The sequence below is a fragment of the Salmo salar genome, chromosome ssa17, assembly GCF_905237065.1.
Source record: "Salmo salar chromosome ssa17, Ssal_v3.1, whole genome shotgun sequence".
Lineage (NCBI taxonomy): Eukaryota > Metazoa > Chordata > Actinopteri > Salmoniformes > Salmonidae > Salmo > Salmo salar.
Window position 1 is genome coordinate 35,093,992 of NC_059458.1, and position 24,954 is coordinate 35,118,945.

General features: G+C 40.7%; 1 protein-coding gene across 5 annotated transcripts in view; it reads left to right on the top strand.

The window, feature by feature from the left end:
- Positions 1 to 24,954, top strand: part of LOC106575882 (gastrula zinc finger protein XlCGF26.1) — a 69,598-nt gene that overhangs the window by 10,678 nt on the left and 33,966 nt on the right. The window contains exons 1-2 of one of the 5 annotated variants that reach the window (XM_045698517.1): positions 14,755 to 15,131; positions 15,783 to 16,011. The exons of 2 other annotated variants lie outside the window; for them this stretch is intronic. In XM_045698517.1, the coding sequence (XP_045554473.1) occupies positions 15,105 to 15,131; positions 15,783 to 16,011 (256 nt within the window). In that variant the 5' untranslated portion in view covers positions 14,755 to 15,104. Of the gene's footprint in view, positions 1 to 1,766; positions 4,420 to 14,754; positions 15,132 to 15,782; positions 16,012 to 24,954 lie in introns of those variants that run through there. 2 more of the 5 variants (XM_045698519.1, XM_045698518.1) reach the window with 2 other exon arrangements.

Genomic DNA, 24,954 nt, shown 5'->3' on the forward strand with positions numbered 1-24,954 from the left:
TCCTTGCTCCTACCTGGGCTCAAACCAGGAACACATCGACAACAGCCACCCTCGAAGCAGTGTTACCCATGCAGAGCAAGGGGAACAACTACTCCAAGTCTCAGAGCGAGTGACATTTGAAACGCTATTAGCACGCACCCCGCTAACTAGTTAGCCATTTCACATCGGTTACACCAGCCTAATCTCGGGAGTTGATAGGCTTGAAGTCATAAACAGCGCAATGCTTCAAGCATTGCGAAAAGCTGCTGGCAAAACGCACGAAAGTGCTGTTTGAATGAATGCTTACGAGCCTGCTGGTGCCTACCACCGCTCAGTCAGACTGCTCTATCAAATCATAGACTTAATTATAACATAATAACACACAGAAATACGAGCCTTAGGTCATTAATATGGTCGAATCCGGAAACTATCATCTCGAAAACAAAACGTTTATTCTTTCAGTGAAATACAGAACCGTTCCATATTTTATCTAACGGGTGGCATCCATAAGTCTAAATATTCCTGTTACATTGCACAAGCTTCAATGTTATGTCATAATTATGTAAAATTCTGGCAAATTAGTTCGCAACGAGCCAGGCGGCCCAAACTGTTGCATATCCCCTGACTCTGCATGCAATGAACGCAAGAGAAGTGACACAATTTCCCCTGGTTAATATTGCCTGCTAACCTGGATTTCTTTTAGCTAAATATGCAGGTTTAAAAATATATACTTCTGTGTATTGATTTTAAGAAAGGCATTGATGTTTATGGTTAGGTACAGTCGTGCAACGATTGTGCTTTTTTCGCAAATGAGCTTTTGTTAAATCATCCCCCGTTTGGCGAAGTTGGCTGTCTTTGTTAGAAAGAAATAGTCTTCACAGTTTGCAACGAGCCAGGTCGGCCCAAACTGCTGCATATACCCTGACTCTGTTGCAAGAGAAGTGACACAATTTTCCTAGTTAGAAGAAATTCATGTTAGCAGGCAATATTAACTAAATATGCAGGTTTAAAAATATATACTTGTGTATTGATTTTAAGAAATGCATTGATGTTTATGGTTAGGTACACGTTGGAGTAACGACAGTCCTTTTTCACAATTGTGCACCGCATCGATTATATGCAACGCAGGACACGCTAGATAAACTAGTAATATCGTCAACCATGTGTAGTTAACTAGTGATTATGATTGATTGATTGATTGTTTTTTATAAGGTAAGTTTAATGCTAGCTAGCAACTTACCTTGGCTTCTTACTGCATTCGCGTAACAGGCAGGCTCCTCGTGGAGTGCAATGTAAGGCAGGTGTTTAGAGCGTTGGACTAGTTAACCGTAAGGTTGCAAGATTAAATCCCCGAGCTGACAAGGTAAAAATCTGTCGTTCTGCCCCTGAACAAGGCAGTTAACCCACCGTTCCTAGGCCGTCATTGAAAATAAGAATGTGTTCTTAACTGACTTGCCTAGTTAAATAAAGGTGTAAAAAAATAATAAGAATAATTAGCCAAATCGGTGTCCAAAAATACCGATGTCCGATTGTTATGAAAACTTGAAATCGGCCCTAATTAATTGGCCATTCCGATTAATCGGTCAACCTCTAATCCATGCCCTTGTATGTGTGTGATATTGTATGTAGGCCAATGACTCAATTTAATGACTCAACCCATTTTAAATTCAGGCTGAAACACAACAAAATGTAGAAAAAATCAAGGGGTGTGAATACTTTCTAAACGCACTGTATATGAAGTCATATGTATATCTCACTGACTGGTTCTTCTGATGTTGTTCACACAGGAGACCATGTTGAGACATTCTCTACATCCAGAGAGCAACAGCAGGAAGATCACAGAGCGAAGAGGTCTCACCACTGCCCACATTGTGAGGAGATTTTCCCATTTCTATCAAAGCTAAAAATACACCTAAAAATACACAAAGGAGAGAATCCGTATTCCTGCACTGACTGTGGGAAGAGCTTCACAACATCAAGGGCTTTGACAGTTCATCAGAGAGTGCACACAGGAGTGAAGCCTTACTTCTGCTCTGACTGTGGGAAGAGATTCACAACATCACAAGCTCTGACAATTCATCAGAGAGCGCACACTGGAGAGAAGCCTTACTCCTGCTCTGACTGTGGGAAGAGTTTCTCCCGATTGGATAAGTTAAAAAGTCACCAACTAATACACAGAGATAAGCCATTCTCCTGCTCTGACTGTGGTAAATGCTTCAAAACATCAACCGAGGTAAAAGTTCATCAGAGAACACACACAGGAGAGAAGCCTTACTTCTGCTCTGCCTGTGGAAAGAGTTTCTCCCGATTGGATACCTTAAAAGTACATGAACGTGTACATACAGGAGAGAAGCCATACTCTTGCTCTGTCTGCGGAAAATGCTTCACCACAACATCTGATCTAACAGTTCATCAGAGAACACACACAGGAGAGAAGCCTTACTTCTGCTCTGACTGTGGTAAATGCTTCAAAACATCAACTGAGGTAAAAGTTCATCAGAGAACACACACAGGAGAGAAGCCTTACTTCTGCTATGCCTGTGGAAAGAGTTTCTCCCGATTGGATACCTTAAAAGTACATGAACGTGTACATACAGGAGAGAAGCCATACTCTTGCTCAAACTGCGGAAAATGCTTCACCACAACATCTGATGTAACAGTTCATCAGAGAACACACACAGGAGAGAAGCCTTACTTCTGCTCTGACTGTGGTAAATGCTTCAAAACATCAACTGAGTTAAAAGTTCATCAGAGAACACACACAGGAGTGAAGCCTTACTTCTGCTCTGACTGTGGGAAGAGATTCACAACATCACAATGTCTGACAATTCATCAGAGAGCGCACACTGGAGAGAAGCCTTACTCCTGCTCTGACTGTGGGAAGAGTTTCTCCCGATTGGATAAGTTAAAAAGTCACCAACTAATACACAGAGAGAAGCCATTCTCCTGCTCTGACTGTGGTAAATGCTTCAAAACATCAACTGAGGTAAAAGTTCATCAGAGAACACACACAGGAGTGAAACCTTACTTCTGCTCTGACTGTGGGAAGAGATTCACAACATCACAAGCTCTGACAATTCATCAGAGAGTGCACACTGGAGAGAAGCCTTACTCCTGCTCTGACTGTGGGAAGAGTTTCTCCCGATTGGATAAGTTAAAAAGTCACCAACTAATACACAGAGAGAAGCCATTCTCCTGCTCTGACTGCGGTAAGTGCTTCAAAACATCAACTGAGCTAACAGTTCATCAGAGAACACACACAGGAGAGAAGCCTTACTTCTGCTCTGACTATGGAAAGAGTTTCTCCCAATTGGAAAAGTTAAAATGTCACCAGCGAATACATATTGACAAAGTCTCACTTCTGCTCTGATTGTGGAAATAGTTTCACCCGATTGGATACCTTAAAATGTCACCAGCGTATACATGCAGGAGAGAAGCCTTTCTCCTGCTCTGATTGTGGAAATAGTTTTTCTGATCAGAGCAGCTTAACAACACACCAATGTATACATACAGGAGAGAAGCCTCATCAGTTCTCTCAAACAAGCTAAGATTAAAGTCTCCATCACTTCCTTCTCATCTCATAAAGGAAGTTGTAACAGTGAATTTGATAACATTTAAGAAAGCGTAGCACACTATTGGGATCCTATTGTTTCTCACTGTAAGAGAACTGTGCAGAGGAAAGAGCGTGTTATAGAATGTTAGCTTCTCGTTAATTTACTGATCAGTGAGCATCTTGACAGTTTTTTGTTGTGTTTTGTTAGCTTTTACTCTAAAGATATTGAGAGTACCTTGGATTTGCCCTTAGGGTTGAATATCCTACGAGGCTTCTTGCGTTGAAACAATGTAGTCTGACTTGACTGTGTGCTACTCTGTGGGAATGAGTTAGTAGACACAACATGTATCAGATAGAGATGGTGTGATGATCAGTTCTCTGTGGGAATGAGTTAGTAGACACAACATGTATCAGATAGAGATGGTGTGATGATCCGTTTTCTGTGGGAATGAGCTGGTAGACACAACATGTATCAGATAGAGATGGTGTGATGATCAGTTTTCTGTGGGAATGAGCTGGTAGACACAACATGTATCAGATAGAGATGGTGTGATGATCAGTTTTCTGTGGGAATGAGTTAGTTAGTAGACAACATGTATCAGATAGAGATGGTGTGATGATCAGTTCTCTGTGGGAATGAGTTAGTTAGTAGACAACATGTATCAGATAGAGATGGTGTGATGATCAGTTTTCACCATTTAGTTTGGTTGTTTTTTTGTTTTTTACTACTAAGCAACTTTTGTTTGGTGATATACATACTTTGAAACGATAAACATGTTTATTAAATTGTCTTAAATAGATTTATTATTTTCGTCATTTATGAATGTATTTGGATGTCTGCTTTGAACTTAATTGATGTGCGAATTAAAAATACATATTCTACTTGAGTTTGTGCTGGTCAAACTTTGGGTTATTTATATAGACAATGCATTGTTTTTTGTTTACTTGATGTTATTCAAACTAATATAAATGTCTATGTATCTATCTACTCAATACATGTCACTACACCTCTACATGCCAATTAGCTAGCCCCCAGTATGTTCTACAATACTTACAAATAGTTTTGCAGTATAAAGGACATGTTTTCATATTTAAATAAAAGTTAAATAAAATAACATTTATTTTGTCAATGTATAATTGTAATGTGTTTTCTACGGTGCCAACGTCCAGGGACAATATTACTACCACAATTCAAGTATGACCCACTTACTATTGGCGAATGGAATCAGAGAGGAGCTTGTGTTAACCTTTCCATGCCCCATTGTTCAGAGTGGAAGAGCTGTGAACTCACCTGTGATGGCCCACATCTACCACAACCTTTCCTATTGTGTTAGTAAACACCACAGCATTTTAGGAAGCCATTGTTCAAAATGTGTTCATACACACAGTCACAATGGGAGGGGGTGTGGCATCCACAGGGAAGGATCAATAAGTTGATCTCAGACTTCTATTTAGGACTGGGATTCTATTCAGAGTTTCCAGATTGACAGTGAGAACAAACCCAGCCTGCCTCTTTCCATCCACACTGAGTCCAAACCTACAGTCTAGTGATGGGCATTCCGGCTCTTTTGGCTCCCAAACAGCTCTTTTAAAAAAGTATGTTTTGTATTTTTTCAAGCCAAACAGTTTGCGATAGTTTTACTGTGATTGGTGTTAAAACAATTCTAATTAAATGATTTAATGAAATTATACTCTACCTTAACCACAATGTATTTAAAAATGCATTGGTTTGTTATCCTGTGTGGCTCAGTTGGTAGAGCATGGTGTTTGCAACACCAGGATTGTGGGTTCGATTCCCACGGGGGACCAGTACGGAGAAAAAATAAATAAATTATGCATTCACTACTGTAAGTCGCTCTGGATAAGAGCGTCTGCTAAATGACTAAAATGTAAATGTTATTAAAAAGAATGCTATTAAACATTTGCATTTAAAGTATAACATTTTAATGTATTTAAACAAAGTGCATATAAATCTAATCAAAACAGCATAATACAATATTGCACCATATCAAAGAAAAATAACAATTTGCAAAACTGCAGCATTCCACTTAAAACTGGTCCCTCTTTTCTGCCATGGTATAACTTGCAGCACACATTTTGCTTTTATGAGAGATTTGCATTCAGAAATGCAAGCTGCCTCACTTTCAAGGGGCTGATGCAGTTTCTTCTCTCAGTAATTATTTGTCCTGTTTTCAAGAAGACCCTCTCAGAGGTAACGGATGTGGCCACTATGCAGTCTCTCCCTGTCATGACTTTAGTAAGCCATGGGTAGACATTTACATTTTAGACATTTAGCATACACTCTTATCCAGAGTGACTTACAGTAGTGAATGCATACATTTCATACATTCTTTTTCCCGTACTGCTCCCCTGTGGGAATCGAACCCACAACCCTGGTGTTGCAAACACCATGCTCTACCAACTGAGCCACAAGGGACCTACAGAGGCCTTGTTCTTCCACCAGCTCAGAGGATCTGCAGATCTTTCAGAACGAATGTGTGTGTGCTTGAGCATTTAGGCCTATATTATTGTTTTTATTTTTTTCATTCTTTGAATTAGTTAATTCTATTCATTTAAATCTTTTGATTATTCATATCTTAATTTTTTTAATATTTTTATAAATAGATTTTGCTCTTCTGATATGTGAGCCGGCTCCCAGAGTTCACCTACAAGAGCCGGTTCTTAGAGCCGACTCGTTCACGAACAACCCATCACTACTACAGTCACTGGTTCCTGATTGTGACTGGAGCCCAGCATCTCTACTTCCTGTGGCTATGGTAATGATTATAACTTTTCCTCATGAGCATAGCAGGTATCCATGGTAGTGTTTGTTATGTTGTCAGCATAGCAGGTATCCATGGTAGTGTTTATGTTATGTCGTCAGCATAGCAGGTATCCATGGTAGTGTTTATGTTATGTCGTCAGCATAGCAGGTATCCATGGTAGTGTTTATGTTATGTTGTCAGCATAGCAGGTATCCATGGTAGTGTTTATGTTATGTCGTCAGCATAGCAGGTATCCATGGTAGTGTTTATGTTATGTCGTCAGCATAGCAGGTATCCATGGTAGTGTTTATGTTATGTCGTCAGCATAGCAGGTATCCATGGTAGTGTTTATGTTATGTCGTCAGCATAGCAGGTATCCATGGTAGTGTTTATGTTATGTCGTCAGCATAGCAGGTATCCATGGTAGTGTTTATGTTATGTCGTCAGCATAGCAGGTATCCATGGTAGTGTTTATGTTATGTTGTCAGCATAGCAGGTATCCATGGTAGTGTTTATGTTATGTCGTCAGCATAGCAGGTATCCATGGTAGTGTTTATGTTATGTCGTCAGCATAGCAGGTATCCATGGTAGTGTTTATGTTATGTCGTCAGCATAGCAGGTATCCATGGTAGTGTTTATGTTATGTCGTCAGCATAGCAGGTATCCATGGTAGTGTTTATGTTATGTCGTCAGCATAGCAGGTATCCATGGTAGTGTTTATGTTATGTCGTCAGCATAGCAGGTATCCATGGTAGTGTTTATGTTATGTCGTCAGCATAGCAGGTATCCATGGTAGTGTTTATGTTATGTCGTCAGCATAGCAGGTATCCATGGTAGTGTTTATGTTATGTCGTCAGCATAGCAGGTATCCATGGTAGTGTTTATGTTATGTTGTCAGCATAGCAGGTATCCATGGTAGTGTTTATGTTATGTCGTCAGCATAGCAGGTATACATGGTAGTGTTTATGTTATGTTGTCAGCATAGCAGGTATCCATGGTAGTGTTGATGTTATGTTGTCAGCATAGCAGGTATCTATGGTAGTGTTTATGTTATGTTGTCAGCATAGCAGGTATCCATGGTAGTGTTTATGTTATGTCGTCAGCATAGAATCTATCCATGGTAGTGTTTATGTTATGTTGTCAGCATAGCAGGTATCCATGGTAGTGTTTATGTTATGTCGTCAGCATAGCAGGTATCCATGGTAGTGTTTATGTTATGTTGTCAGCATAGCAGGTATCCATGGTAGTGTTTATGTTATGTTGTCAGCATAGCAGGTATCCATGGTAGTGTTTATGTTATGTTGTCAGCATAGCAGGTATCCATGGTAGTGTTTATGTTATGTCGTCAGCATAGCAGGTATCCATGGTAGTGTTTATGTTATGTCGTCAGCATAGCAGGTATCCATGGTAGTGTTTATGTTATGTCGTCAGCATAGCAGGTATCCATGGTAGTGTTTATGTTATGTTGTCAGCATAGCAGGTATCCATGGTAGTGTTTATGTTATGTCGTCAGCATAGCAGGTATCCATGGTAGTGTTTATGTTATGTTGTCAGCATAGCAGGTATCCATGGTAGTGTTTATGTTATGTCGTCAGCATAGCAGGTATCCATGGTAGTGTTTATGTTATGTCGTCAGCATAGCAGGTATCCATGGTAGTGTTTATGTTATGTCGTCAGCATAGCAGGTATCCATGGTAGTGTTTATGTTATGTCGTCAGCATAGCAGGTATCCATGGTAGTGTTTATGTTATGTCGTCAGCATAGCAGGTATCCATGGTAGTGTTTATGTTATGTTGTCAGCATAGCAGGTATCCATGGTAGTGTTTATGTTATGTTGTCAGCATAGCAGGTACCCATGGTAGTGTTTATGTTATGTTGTCAGCATAGCAGGTATCCATGGTAGTGTTGATGTTATGTTGTCAGCATAGCAGGTATCCATGGTAGTGTTTATGTTATGTTGTCAGCATAGCAGGTATCCATGGTAGTGTTTATGTTATGTTGTCAGCATAGCAGGTATCCATGGTAGTGTTTATGTTATGTTGTCAGCATAGCAGGTATCCATGGTAGTGTTTATGTTATGTTGTCAGCATAGCAGGTATACATGGTAGTGTTTATGTTATGTTGTCAGTATAGCAGGTATCCATGGTAGTGTTTATGTTATGTTGTCAGCATAGCAGGTATCCATGGTAGTGTTTATGTTATGTCGTCAGCATAGCAGGTATACATGGTAGTGTTTATGTTATGTTGTCAGCATAGCAGGTATCCATGGTAGTGTTGATGTTATGTTGTCAGCATAGCAGGTATCCATGGTAGTGTTTATGTTATGTTGTCAGCATAGCAGGTATCCATGGTAGTGTTTATGTTATGTCGTCAGCATAGCATCTATCCATGGTAGTGTTTATGTTATGTTGTCAGCATAGCAGGTATCCATGGTAGTGTTTATGTTATGTTGTCAGCATAGCAGGTATCCATGGTAGTGTTTATGTTATGTTGTCAGCATAGCAGGTATACATGGTAGTGTTTATGTTATGTTGTCAGCATAGCAGGTATCCATGGTAGTGTTTATGTTATGTTGTCAGCATAGCAGGTATCCATGGTAGTGTTTATGTTATGTCGTCAGCATAGCAGGTATCCATGGTAGTGTTTATGTTATGTCGTCAGCATAGCAGGTATCCATGGTAGTGTTTATGTTATGTCGTCAGCATAGCAGGTATCCATGGTAGTGTTTATGTTATGTCGTCAGCATAGCAGGTATCCATGGTAGTGTTTATGTTATGTCGTCAGCATAGCAGGTATCCATGGTAGTGTTTATGTTATGTCGTCAGCATAGCAGGTATCCATGGTAGTGTTTATGTTATGTCGTCAGCAAAGCAGGTATACATGGTAGTGTTTATGTTATGTCGTCAGCATAGCAGGTATCCATGGTAGTGTTTATGTTATGTCGTCAGCATAGCAGGTATCCATGGTAGTGTTTATGTTATGTCGTCAGCATAGCAGGTATCCATGGTAGTGTTTATGTTATGTCGTCAGCATAGCAGGTATACATGGTAGTGTTTATGTTATGTCGTCAGCATAGCAGGTATCCATGGTAGTGTTTATGTTATGTCGTCAGCATAGCAGGTATCCATGGTAGTGTTTATGTTATGTCGTCAGCATAGCAGGTATCCATGGTAGTGTTTATGTTATGTCGTCAGCATAGCAGGTATCCATGGTAGTGTTTATGTTATGTCGTCAGCAAAGCAGGTATACATGGTAGTGTTTATGTTATGTCGTCAGCATAGCAGGTATCCATGGTAGTGTTTATGTTATGTTGTCAGCATAGCAGGTATCCATGGTAGTGTTTATGTTATGTTGTCAGCATTGCAGGTATCCATGGTAGTGTTTATGTTATGTTGTCAGCATAGCAGGTATCCATGGTAGTGTTTATGTTATGTTGTCAGCATAGCAGGTATCCATGGTAGTGTTTGTGTTATGTCGTCAGCATGCAGGTATCCATGGTAGTGTTTATGTTATGTCGTCAGCATAGCAGGTATCCATGGTAGTGTTTATGTTATGTTGTCAGCATAGCAGGTATCCATGGTTGTGTTTATGTTATGTTGTCAGCATAGCAGGTATCCATGGTAGTGTTTATGTTATGTTGTCAGCATAGCAGGTATCCATGGTAGTGTTTATGTTATGTTGTCAGCATAGCAGGTATCCATGGTAGTGTTTATGTTATGTCGTCAGCATAGCAGGTATCCATGGTAGTGTTTATGTTATGTCGTCAGCATAGCAGGTATCCATGGTAGTGTTTATGTTATGTCGTCAGCATAGCAGGTATACATGGTAGTGTTTATGTTATGTCGTCAGCATAGCAGGTATCCATGGTAGTGTTTATGTTATGTCGTCAGCATAGCAGGTATCCATGGTAGTGTTTGTGTGTTTATGCCTCAATTCGTCGGGGCATGGACTCTACAAGGTGTCGAAAGCGTTCCACAGGGATGCTGACCCATGTTGACTCCTATGCTTCTTAGTTGTGTCAAGTTGGCTGGATGTCCCTGGTACCTACTACATTACCCCGTTCAAAGGCACTTCGCGAGATGGTTAGAGTTGTCAACAAAGCGGCTTGACAGAAACATGACTCCACGTTTTTGAACCACGGGTGTGGTGAGAAGTCGATCTGTTGGAATAAGGTGATAAGAGCGTTTATTTCAGAGAGCGTTCCGTAAGCCACGCCCCAGTGGGCAGAGCTAGGCACATTGGACTGGGACACGTTTTAATATAATAAAGCCTCTCATTTTACAATGGATCAGCCTTGGTTCTGTGTAGCCTAGTTATGCTAATACATTTGAGACCAGTGCATTGAAGTTAATTTCGTCTTTGACTTAATCAGTGAAATATCTTTGAGTAGTAAGCAGGGAAACAACGAGTCCCAGACAGTTCAATAGAACATACCAGAGGAGGGCATCGTTTACTAGGCTACATCACTTATTAGGATCATCTAATACCACCAGTGTTTGGAATACATTGAGTTCGTTGACCAAACAGACCGTGGAAAGCCTTTTCACACTGAGATTTATTTGTCAAAGGTCCACAGTGGGTCTATGTAAACTATGTGATTTAAATTGTAGACTGATTTTATAGCAGTGAATGTAATCTATTAATGTACTGTTCTAGTATTTCTAAGTAGCAACCATATCAGCCAGGGAAACGAAATGTTCTCACTTGATGATAGAACATTCACATTTTTCAGTGAAGTTGAAATCCTTCCTATTCAATGGGTAAGGTCCTTTGCACCATAAAGACATTGCTGTGGTGCCCACCAGGCCATCTGGTGAGGCACCCAGACCCTGTGACCTAAAACCCTGACTCCTGCACATCCATCCCTGTAGCCATTTCAATGCCTTGATGCCCTCCTCTTCGTTATCAGACAACACCCCATCCAACGACTGATCAGAGGACTGTTTTAGCAGTGACGGAGTAACGCCCTTGGTCCTAACCACTGCTCCATAATTGCTGTCCGTCAACCTCCCTCCTCATGGTGTGCCTGTTGGTGCGCTGTCCAACTGTTGCCTGCCGTTTAGCTTCCTACTGCTCCACCGACAGCGCCATGCCAGCCAGGATGCCTGCATGCCCCAGGTGCCCTTGTTTTAACAATGTCCGGTACAGACAGGGATGACGTGGAGGGTAGCGATTGTTCTGGCTCAGGTTCAAGAAGACATTTCCTTCCACTGAACCTGCCCCAGAGACTGTTCCTTACCCACTGATGATCCTCCTCTGTGGGCTCTCGGGACAGAGGGTTGTAGTCTTCGGCCGGGTACAGGTCCTCCACTGACTGCACCTGGTTGGGCACGGCTGACATCCGTACGGATGATATTGTGAACCACCAAAATAGGCTGCATGGCTCCACTGATGAGCTCCACGGAGGCATTCACATGTGGTAGAGAGAATCCCCTGGTCACCTATAGAGACCTGCCAAGAGGAAGGATGTTAAGTGACACATGCCTTTCAATGAATGACTTGGAACACCTTGAAATGTATTCGTTGTAAGAAATGTGCCATATAAATAGTTTGATTTGATTGATGACATTACCGCTGCAGAATATTTAATAAACTGTAATTTTCAGGACAAGTGGTTTTTCCATGACCTTTTAATTGATAACTTGGGATTTTATCACTTGGCATCAATCATACAGTGGGAAGGATCCTATAGGTTGTCATGACGTGGCCCTTTTTGGGTATAGCTAGTGCCCCCCCCCCTCTCTCTCCAACACCCAGGTTCTGTTATCTCAGGTCGTAAATACCTGGAGGAGACTCTCCCCCTGGCCATGCAGAAAGAGACACCTAGAGAGAACAAAGGATTTCACATGGCGAACTCCTAAATTCCCAAAATGAGGATTTGATACAAAATGTCCACTTGTGAGAAGGTGGGAAACGTCCGTGGACACTTAAGGGACGAGTATGACGAGTGTGTTTCATTTGATGACCTCAGAGAGGACAGGAAACACACATGACTATATCTCTGAATATGTACATTTCTCAATTATGGGGTTTGCATCTAATTCTTGTATTAAATGAATGAGTAAAGATGAAACGATTTGTGAAATGATGTAAGGTGATGTTAAACCTTTAATGAAAGAGAATTGTATACCCTTTAAAGTGTAACTAAGTCATTGGAACACAGACATGATCTGGCGTCATGGAACAGCCCTTTTCAACTGTTACGAATAAAACCCTCTCCTGAGGAAATCCTCTTCAGACCACAAAAACCTCAGTATAAGCTAAGGCTATAATGGTTGTTGAATTCCTAACCATACCACATGGAGCATTGGCTACACGGGTGGAAATGGTTCAACTCTGAGACTATCGATCCCAACAGAATAAGATCAAATCTTAGATACTAATTACTAGTCTGCAGCTAGAAATTATGACAAACTGGGATGCGAAGACCGACAACCGCCGAAACATCTATTTTATGAAAACATTTCTGAATAGTATTCTGAAGTATCCATTTTAACCACGAAAGACTTGATCTTCAGGGAGGCAGAAAAGAGAGACTGATGAACTGACTCTCCAACAGACAGACGGACGATGCCAGCAGAGATCACGACGACACACTGGGCGTAAATATATATTGATTGCAATTATTCCCGAATGAGTGAGTGTTCATGTGCAATATAAATATCAACTGTGTAGTGACTCCTTTTGTCTTTCCCGCCCTCTTCAGTCCACACCCACTTCCCTTTGTCCACCAAGTCGTCATATTGGCTTAGCCCACTAGGGAACCTCCCCTATCATTTCCTCCATATCTACTGTATTGTTTAGTTAGTTAGTAAATAAATTATTAAGACAATTGATGTATGGATGATTCATAGTAAAGGCCGGGTTCGTGCAGATAACCAACAATTTACGACATTTGGAATGAGACCTAATGTGAGGTAAAGAATAATTCATTAATTAGAAGACTAATTGATTAGATATTAAAATATCTGAAGAGGTATATTAGGAAAATTATAACTTTGTAATCTGAAGATTTTCCTTGGTGCCCCGACTTTGTACTTAATTACATTTACATGATTAGTTTAATCTCGTTTTAATAATTACAGAGAATTGATTTGATAAAATAACAGTCTTGACTTTAATGATGCCAAAGACACGACTAGATGTCACGTCCTGACCATAGAAAGCTTTTATTTTCTATGGTAGAGTAGGTCAGGGTGTGACTGGGGGGTTGTTCTAGTTTATATTTTCTATGTGGGGTTCTAGGTTCATTTTTCTATGTTGCTGATTTGTATGATTCCCAATTAGAGGCAGCTGGTTATCGTTGTTTCTAATTGGGGATCATACTTAAGTAAAAAAAAATCCACCTGTGGGTTATGGGATATTGTTTATGTTTTGAGTTAGTGCAGTAGCATCTCTGTAGTCACGGTTCGTTTATTCATTTATTGTTTGTTTTGTATTTTGGCTAAGTTTCACTTTCTAATAAAAGATGTGGAATGCTACTCCAGCTGCGCCTTGGTCCGACCATCATTACAACGACACTAGATAAAGACTGTGAATGCATGTACCACTCTGAATAAATAAATACAGTGCCTTTTGAAGATTTGTGTCTGGTCATTAAACTACAAAACAGGCTGGATGTCAAAACAAAATCAATTCTGAATGTCAATAGATTTAGATTCATTCTCATCAATGGCAACATTCTAGAACTGAGTTATCACTCATCGAAGTCCGGTATCCGGAGTAATCTGGTTAATGATTATATAGTTATGTGGCTCAGTCCTTGTAGAATGTTGACAGTTGTATAGAACATATTGTGTTGCAAAGATGCTCAAACTTCACTTAAAGCTACACTCACCAGACACAAGATAATCTTTATCCCTCATGCTGGGCCTGACCAAACCGGTAAATTGTTGCTTACTATAGCTGCACGTCTCTACATGGCCAGACTTCTAGTGATTTTCTCCTCTTCCAAAGCTCTTATGCTAATCCTGGAAAAATGCCATAAGGTCTGAAATAGACACCAACGTTGACATACTATACAAACAATTACCTAGCCTAAGTAAAACAATGATGTTTGATCTACTGCTCTGCTAACTAGATAGCTAACGTGTAGCCAGTGAGCAGCTAAAACAGAGAAAGGGGAAGTACATTCATGGATGGGCCCAGGATTGTGTATAGGTGCAGGATTAGATGGTGCAATTTAAGATTTTCCCATTCTCCTTTTCACAGTTTTTTTTTTGTGACCTAAATTTGAAACCGTCCTCCAACCTGCGATAGGCAGCAATACGCAATACGCAGTGTCTTGTCTGCAATACGCAATACGCAGTGTCTAGTCTGCCCAATATTTACACAGAGAAGATGTCTCCAAATATGTTTATGTAAACCAAGATAGACCACATGTTGTTTCCAATGGGAACAAATTAGTCATAGCAGAGCCAAGCACGCGCTAGTGATATCCTATTGGCGTGTTTAGGAAACCTCTACTCGGTGAAGCGCTTGTGTGCAATAACTCAATTTGCCTTTGGATTCCTAAGCAAACTTTGTCCACTCTGTTCATAACCGATTTTAGTTTGAGGAACAGAAAACTGTATTGAGATAAAATGTTTAATTGATGAGAAAATTTGCCGAATATCGGCCAAAATCCACCTCGTTCCATCTTCTCCCACTGTCTAGCCAGTGGGTTTTCCTCTCACTGCCATATTTATACATCCAATTAAATATCTGTCGCATTGTTCTGTCTGTGATGTCGCATTTGCTCTGTTGCAGTGGTGGAACAGGAAGTTCCGGCAAGGCGCTTGAGCTGGGTGGTGAAGACGATATATTTTATGTCCGTTTCACATTTATTAATACAGGTATGTAATAGTACGTTTAAACTTTGTTATATAGAAATAACATGTCATAACGTGCTGGGTAACACATCCTTTAAGGTATTATCACGTTTGGTAAAGGTTTTACGTGTTATTTCTGTGTCAAGCCGAGTGAGCGTAACTATTTTATGTCACATAGTTAGAGACTTTGGGTTTGGCAGAGTGAATGAACATCATTTAGTAAAGCTAATTTCATTTAAAAAATCTAATTATTTGCGATTATTGAGTTCGTTAATGGTTTTGTGTAAAATTCACGAGATGGTAAAATGGCGGTCCCCTTCTATCTACGTCAACTGCATTCAGTGCAGGCAGCGAGGGTCCACTTTTCTTTTCTTTATTTTTTTTTTACATGTGTAACAATATTCAGACATTCAGGTGTTTCCATCTTTATCTATGATTGTTACTATGTTGTGAAAATGGGAAATACAATTTTTTTTTTTTGTGAGGTGAAATAATACATTGAAGACATGGTTATTCAGGAACATAGTAAATAGTGCTGCGTAAACTGCATGCATGATCAGAAGGATAGCTAAATATTTACCAGGAAAGATTCTTAAGCAAACAACCCAAGCATTAATTGGGAGTCAGGTGAACTACTGTTCTGTGAAAATTATTAAAACATTTTTTTTTACTTAGGTCAAGTCTGAGGTGGCATCAATAGTGAGGACAAACCCAGCCTGCCTCTCTCCTTCCACACTGAGTAGAAACCTTCAGTCACTGGGTCCTGATTGTGACAGTGGAGCCCAGTTTGCACTGCAGGACCCAGAGATGGCATCAGTGAAGCTGGAAGACTGCAGTCAAACACTGGAGCTGAATGTCAACATTAAAGATGAAGAGGAGAAGATTGGGAAATCTGTTTATCATGGTAAGAGCAGATTCTATCTTCAGGTTGATTCTATAATTCTGACCCACACATCCCTGAAGATCTCCAGACTGTTGTTCGTTTCAACTTCATACTGTGCGTTGAAAGTTGCTATAGAAGTGTTTCAATGAGAATGTAGATGTTATTTCATGCTAATGAGATCTGCATGGTTTGACACCAGTATTGTCAGCATGTGTTTTATTCACTGGGCTATCTGGAATTATCAGAGTGTAGACTGAAGATGTGAAGTAGACAAACTGCCAGTGTTCTGAAGTTCTATGAAATTACTCCGTGTAGTTGCCAGGGTTGCTGTCAATTCCATTTGAATTCCAGTCAATTCAGGAAATACACTCATTCAAATTTCAATTCTCTACAATGCTTTTCGATCAGGAGAAGTTGGGGTAACACTTTACTGTAGGTGTCCTTAGTCATGTATTTATAAAGCCTTTTATAACCCCTATATAACAACAGTAATGAGTAACGGCATAAAATCTTATGAAAGTAGTTTATAATGGGTGTTTATAGATGACTGTTTATCCTGTTGTCATGCGCTAATGTCTGTTAATAACAACTGCTATTACACAGTCTGCATGACAACTTATGTCCTATTCTATTACATGCTACATAAGTGTCTTTATACCAGATGTTATAATGGGGTGTTTTATCATTTACCAATCTCTTTGTCACATTATAAAATGGGTTGTTTGGATCCCGGATGCTGATTGGTTGATAGCAAGGAGTTATCACCACAATCCATGCATAATGCCTGTTAACAGTTTCATTAGATTTATCACTGTAACGCCCTGGCCATAGAGAGGGGTTTTTTGTTCTTTATTTTGGTTAGGCCAGGGTGTTACATTGGGTGGGCGTTCTATGTTCCTTTTTCTATGTTTTGGTATTTCTTTGTTTTGGGCCATGTGTGTGGCTCCCAATCAGGCACAGTTGAAGCTCGTTGCTGCTGATTGGGAGTCACACATAAGGAGCATGTTTTTCCTTTGGGTTTTGTGGGTAATTGTTTCTGTTTGAGTATTTTCCTAACAGGACTGTTTGCTGTCGTTTTTGTTCATTTTGTAGTGTTCTCTTGTTTATTTGAATTAAAATTCTAATGATGAACACATCCTCTGCTGCACCTTGGTTCCCTCTTCCAGACAGCCATTACAATCACATCTGCTGTCCCACTGCCCGAACCAGTCAATTTATAAACCTAATCTGCCCTGGAAAAAAGCGTCGCTGGACAATATTTCCCCATGCTACTAGCCTATCTGACCTGTGCAACATGTTGTATCTCCACTGTGCCATGCATATGAACGTGACAAGACTGACAGCTTCTCTGATCCAGGCCAGTTCATTTATCAGGATCATTCTAATGATATATCCAAAGAATTGGTAATAGAAACAAAGGTAGTAGCTAAAACAAATGATAATGCACATAGTTTGCTGTCATTTCAGCTGCTTGATGGGATTGTGTGTTAGCTTTAGTTTACTAGCTAGCAAGCAAAGGAGAATATTAGCCTAGCTATCCCATAACTACACTACATGACCAAAAGTATGTGGACACCTGTTCGGCGAACCTCTCATTCCAAAATCATAGGCAATAATATGGAGTTGGTCTCCCCCTTTGCTGCTATCACAGCCTCCACTGTATTGGGAAGGCGTGGTAGAAATTATATAGGAAGAGCGAGACTGTAGATTCTTCTAACAGCTTTATTATAACATTTGCAAAAATGAAGCAATCAACCATCACCAAGAATAGTTCAGAGTTGAAAGCTTAACAAACATAGTCGGGTCTCTGCTTTTTATGGAGAAGTACATCCTTTCTGTATATGTGGCAGTGAGCAGAGAGTGTGTAAAAGGTCATTAGTTGTCTGTGCAGATTGAAGATAGCACGAGGTTGATAGCCCGAGGGCTCAACCGTCTAACTGCATTCCCAACAGCAAACACTATTATGTGCTCATTTCTGAAGTTTCCTTACATGTGACTTCCTGTAGATAGTAAACCCACGGGATGTCACATGCTGCGGTCGCACCCAAACGGACCGTAGCTATACGCCCAGTCTTATGGCTGAGTCCCACAAAGACAAGTTTGTATCAGGTTAGAAATAACACTATCATATAACAAGAGACTATTCTTTAAGCAGTAAAACACGGGATAGAATGACTAATTATGTAATTTTCCACAACAGAGGCTTTCCACTAGATGTTGGAACATTGCTGAGGGGACTTGCTTCCATTCAGCCATGAGCATTAGGGAGGTTGGGCACTGATGTTGGGCGATTAGGCCTTGCTTGCAGTCTGTGTTCCAATCCATCCCTAAGGTGTTCGATGGGGTTGAGGTCAGGGCTCTGCAGGCCAGTCAAGTTCTTCCACATCGATCTCGACAAACCATTTCTTTATGGACCCCTGCACGGGGGCATTGTCATACTGAAACAGGAAAGGGCCTTCCCCAAACTGTTGCCAAAAAGTTGGAAGCACAGAATCGTCTAGAATGTCATTGTATGCTGTAGTGTTAAGATTTCCCTTCACTGGAGCTACGAGGCTTAGGCTGAACCATGAAAAACAGCCCCATACCATTATTCCTCCTCCACCAAGCTTTACAGTTGGCACTACGCATTGGGGCATTTAGCATTCTTCTGGCTCCCATTCTAAAATGGACACAGGAAAATCTCAAACCAATATAAATACAATTTTAAAACCTGTTCCAAAAAGACCTAAAGGACATCCAATCAGAGTGAGGGAAGCAGCACAAAAGCAAGGAAGAGAGAGTTGGAGGCACAGAGCGAGACGTTTGTGAGCGTAGGGGTTGGTAATGTTATCTAGTTGCACCGTGATTGGCTCAGTGTTCTGTCGCTCATGGGACACTACGTCACCGCAACATCTACAGGGAGAGCTGGAACATTTTAAGTCCCTTGGGTGCTGCCATAGTTACATTAGAAGTGCCCATCCAAGAAGGCTCATGGTCATTGGCCACAGATAAATTGGTGTCAAATCATGTTGTATGTAAAGTAGCATAGATTGGACTGATCATGTCAACATCATAATTTCAAAATCTTAGCTAGCAGTCATCATCATGAATCAAGTCAACAATCTACTGGCAAATCCTCTTCTATCCTTGTCATATGAAGAGAAATTATAGATAAAATGTCTCGGTGCTCATTGGACATAAACATTACATAACAAGCCGGAAATTTCAAATTCAACAAGGAGTGGTTTGGAAGCAAGTGTGTACAGGGACAATACTGTAAGAACGGCCCATGTTCGGAATTATGTCGCTGTCCATTTAAAAAATGCTGCACAAATAGGCGGTGTATAGGCTACATCTGTCTCAGCTCACTCATGTCTTAATGGAAATGACGGCTTGCCTCGTACCGCTTATCGTCATTTATGTCATAGTTTGTACATCAGTATTGTTATATTACTTATAAAGGTCTCTCATTAGTATCTTATTCATCATTTTAGGCAGTGTTAGAATGATGCATTTCATTGTTTTTCTTACTTTGTGCGTTTATAATTATCTCTGGTGCTTTTCTCTACGAGGAGGGTGGTAAGTTATAGACCCAATAACATTATATTATAGTATCCCCTCCTCGTAACCATGGTTGCCAGTGACAGTCTCTTGTTCAACAGACAGTTCAGTAATAGACTCATGTTATTCCAGTTCATATTGCGCGGGTTGTTTATAAGTGAATAAAGATTTAGTTTAAGTATAACTCTGACTTGTGTGATAAGTTTCTCTCCTCATTTGATAAATAAATGAACCACTACATATGCTCAATAAACATTCATAATGTGGTTTAACTGTGTGACAAGCATCCATTTATTTGTTCACATTTATTCATCCTTTATAGAGCATGAAAAACGGTTATAGATGATTTGTGACCTATTTATGTAGTGCAATGAAGCCTATATGAATGCTTTACGAAGCCTTCATAAGATGCACTTGAAATGAAGCGGGACCATAATATGTACTTTCTACTCCCATACATTTTCCCTGACAAAATGGTGCCATCTGGTTTGCTTAATATAAGGAATTTGATGTATAACATTAACTTTTACTTAATAACGTTCCCCACCACTGTACTTGAAGGTGCAATATGCTCTGCCATTTCCTGGTTGCTAAAATTCTAATAGTTTTCCTAATCTCAGTTTGTGACAAAACAAGCAGTCATTGTGTAGAGAATCATTGTACCATCTAAAGCGTTGTGAAATATATTTTGAAGCTGGTGTACAACCCGAAAGTAAAAGACTCAAAAACGAAACTTAAGAACTCGAAGCATAGAAGTAAATCAAATCAAATTGTATTGGTCACATACACATGGTTAGTGGATGTTATTGCGAGTGTAGTGAAATGCTTGCGCTTCTAGTTTCGACAGTGCAGTAATATCTAACAATTCCACCACAACTACCTAATACACACACATCTAAGTAAAAGGGATGGAATAAGAATATAGGCATACAAATATATGGTTGAGCAATGACCGAGCGGCATAGGCGAGATGCAATAGATGGTATAAAATACAGGATATACATATGGGATGAGTAATGCAAGATATGTAAACATTACTAAAGTGACTAGTGATCCATTTATTAAAGTGGCCAATGATTTCAAGTCTGTAAGTAGTGATTGCTGTTTAACAGTGATGGCCTTGAGATATAAGCTGTTTTTCAGTCTCTCTGTCCCAGCTTTGATGCACCTGTACTGACCTCATCATCTGGATGGTAGCGGGTTGAACAGGCAGTGGCTTAGGTGGTTGTTGTCCTTGATGATCTTTTTGGACTTCCTGTGACATCGGGTGCTGTAGGTGTGCAGGAGGGCAGGTAGTTTGCTCCCGGTGATGCATTGTGCAGACCGCACCACCCTCTGGCGAGCCCTGCGGTTGCAGGTGGCGCAGTTGCCGTACCAGGCGGTGATACAACCTGACACGATGCTCTCGATTGTGCATCTGTAAAAGTTTGTGAGGGTTTTAGGTGACAAGCCACATTTCTTCAGCCTCCTGAGGTTGTAGAGGCGCTGTTGTGCCTTCTTCACCACACTGTCTGTGTGGAGGGACCATTTCAGTTTGTCCATGATGTGTACGCCGAGGAACTTACAACTTTCCACCTTCTCCACTGCTGTCCCATTGATGTGTATAGGGGGGTGCTCCTTCTGCTGTTTCCTGAAGTCCACAATCATCTCCTTTGTTTTGTTGACATTGAGTGAGAGGTTGTTTTCCTGACACCACACTCCGAGTGCCCTCACCTCCTCCCTATAGGCTGTGTCTCGTCATTGTTGGTGATTAAGCCTACTATTGTTGTGTCGTCTGTAAACTTGATGATTGATTTGGAGGCGTGCATGGCCTCGCAGTCATGGGTGAACAGGGAGTAAAGGAGGGGGCTGAGCACGCATCCATGTCCCCAGTGTTGAGAATCAGCGAAGTGTAGAAGTTGTTTCCTACCTTCACCACATGGGGGTGGCCCTTCAGGAAGTCCAGGACCCAATTGCACAAGGCGAGGTTGAGACCCAGGGCTCAAGCTTAATGATGAGCTTGGAGGGTACTATGGTGTTGAATGCTGAGCTGTAGTCAATGAACAGCATTCTTACATAGGTATTCCTCTTGTCCAGATGGGATAGGGCAGTGTGCAGTGTGATGGCGATTGCATCATCTGTGGACCTGTTGGGGCGGTATGCAAATTGAAGTGGGTCTAGGGTGACAGGTAAGATGGAGGTGATATGATCCTTGACTAGTCTCTCAAAGCACTTCATGATGACAGAAGTGAGTGCTATGGGGCGATAGTCATTTTGTTCAGTTACCTTTGCCTTCTTGGGAACAGGAACAATGGTGGCCATCTTGAAGCATGTGGGGACAGCAGACTGGGATAGGGAGAGATTGAATATGTCTGTAAACACACCAGCCAGCTGGTCTGCGCATGCTCTGAGGACGCTGCTAGGGATGTCGTCTGGGCCAGCAGCATTGCGAGGGTTAACGCGTTTAAACGTCTTACTCATGTCGGCCACGGAGAAGAAGAGCCTGCAGTCCTTGGTAGCGGCCGCGTCCGTGGCACTGTATTATACTCAAAGCGGACAAAGAAGATGTTTAGTTTGTCTGGAAGCGTGACGTCGGCACTTCCTTGTAAACTCACTCACCGAATCAGCGTATAAATTAATATTAATCTCTGAGGCTACCTGCAACATGTCCCAGTCTGCGTGATCAAACCAATTTTGAAGTGTGGATTCCGATTGTTCGGACCAGCAATGAATCCTGTTTGAGCGCACATAGAACAGATCTACCGCTTCTTAGACTTGCTTTCAATGAGAAGATCTATAAGATTTTGGTTAAGATTTTGTATGAAAGATACTTATAATTCACAGCAGACAGTACTGTGTCAACAGTTTTCATTGTGTAGAGACCAGTGTCTGGCCCTACTGGCGCCATCTCTCCCTGGTACCGTATAGAACAGAAACATTAACTCATGCTCTGGAATGCTCTTTAGGTTTTATCACCCAAAAGACATCGTAAATCTCCTGTCAGTGTTATCTCCCAGAGGTCTACTTTCAGTTTCGAGAGAGCGAGACTATAAGCCCAGTAGTATGTCTTTCAAAGTAATGCTGCTGACAGTCACCAGTGAAAGGTAGCTTTGGATCCAGGATACAGTTCCTCTGTAACCTACAATGGATCCAGTATACAGTTCCTGTGTAACCTACAATGGATCCAGTATACTGTTCCTCTGTAACCTACAATGGATCCAGTATACAGTTCCTCTGTAACCTACAATGGATCCAGTATACAGTTCCTCTGTAACCTACAATGGATCCAGTATACAGTTCCTCTATAACCTACAATGGATCCAGTATACTGTTCCTCTGTAACCTACAATGGATCCAGTATACAGTTCCTCTATAACCTACAATGGATCCGGTATACAGTGAGTTGTAGAGGAAGACATGGTGAGCCAACCAGATACATGACACCAGACAGACCTGTTAAATAAGTGACTAACCTAGAAAGATCCAGGTACAGTCACTGATACCCAGGGGGCCGAGCGGTACCTCCATGGCACACTTTGTTCCTTTTGGAGAGGTTCCTGTCATCATAATGCTTCATCCAATACTAACACAATTTCCTGTGTTCTCACCCAAGCTCTAAGCCAATCACATTCACTTCCCTCACCACACGTGCATTGACCGGGAACGTTACAGTTAAACACTAATCTAATTTGCCGATGGCTCAGAAATGGCCCTCTGCTATAAACTCTTTTCTAAACTCATGATGTTGGTAACATAACCTGTGTATTGTTGATTTGATGTCCCATCAATAGGAAGGCAAGGTAATGACATAACCATATTGTTACCTACTGTTCACTGCAGGTAGATTGTATGTTGTAATATTCAATGAAATAAAAAATGTAGAATGTATTGGTGAATTATATTAACTTGTTATGGATGGTGGCAGTATTGAGTCGCTTGGATGACTGACGTGCCCAGAGTAAATTGCCTGCTACTCAATCCCAGAAACGAATATATGCATATTATTAGTAGATGTGGATAGAAAACACTCTGAAGTTTCTAAAACTGTTTGAATGATGTCTGTGAGTATAACATAACTCATATGGCTGGCAAAAACCTGAGAAAAAATCCAACCAGGAAGTGACTTGTAGTTTTTCTATCTAATCCCTGTTTAAACTACAGTGTCTGTGGGGACATTTTGCACTTCCTAAGGCTTCCATTGGCTGTCAACAGCCTTTAGAAACTTGTTTCATCCGTCTACTGTTACTGGGCAGAGAATAGGAGCTCAGTCAATCAGTGGACTGCCTGGGAGCAGTGAGTTGTTTACTGCGCAGGCACGCTTGGCGTGCCGCTCCTTCTTTTTCTTCTGTAATGAATACGCTATTGTCCGGTTGGAATATTATCAACGTTTTATGTTAAAAAGACCCTAAGGATTGATTGTAAACATCGTTTGATATGTTTCTACGAACGGTAATGGAACTATTTGACTTTTTGTCTGTAGTTTTACGCTCACGCGTTATGCCTTTGGATAGTGATCTGAACGCGCGAACAAAACGGAGGTATTTGGACATAAATATGGAGTATTTCTAACAAAAAGAACATTTCTTGTGGGAGTCCTGGGAGTGAATTCCGACGAAGATCAGCAAAGGTAAGGGAAGATTTATAATACTAATTCTGAGTTTAGTTGACTCCAGAACTTGGCGGGTAACTGTATAGCTTGCTTTGATGGCTGAGCTCTTTACTCAGAATATAGAAAAATGTGCTTTCGCCGTAAAGCTATTTTAAAATCTGACACAGTGGTTGTATTAAGGAGTAGTATATCTATAATTCTTTCAATAACTGTTGTAAAGTTTATCAACGTTTATGATGAGTATTTTTGTAAATTGATGTGCTCATTCACCGGAAGTTTCGGTGGGAATACATTTTCTGAACATCACGCACCAATGTAAAATGGGGTTTTTGGATATAAATATGAACTTTATCGAGCAAAACATACATGTATTGGGTAACATGAAGTCCTATGAGTGCCATCTGATGAAGATCATCAAAGGTTAGTGATTCATTTTAGCTGTATTTCTGGTTTTTGTGACGCCTCTCCTTGCTTGGAAAATGGCTGTGTGGTTTTTCTTGTTTAGGTGCTGTCCTAACATAATCTAATGTTATGCTTTCACCGTAAAGCCCTTTTGAAATCGGACAATGAGGTTGGATTAACGAGAAGTGTATCTTTAAAATGGGATATAATAGTTGTATGTTTGAGAAATTTGAACTATGAGATTTTTGTTGTTTTGAATTTCCTGCCCTGCTATTTCACTGGCTGTTGAGTAGTGTGTCCCTCAGGTGGGACGCTAGCGTCCCACATATAGCGTCCCACCCTAGTCAACAGCCAGTGGAATCGTGTGGCGCGAAATACAAATACCTCAAAAATGCTATAACTTAAATTTCTCAAACATATGACTATTTTACACC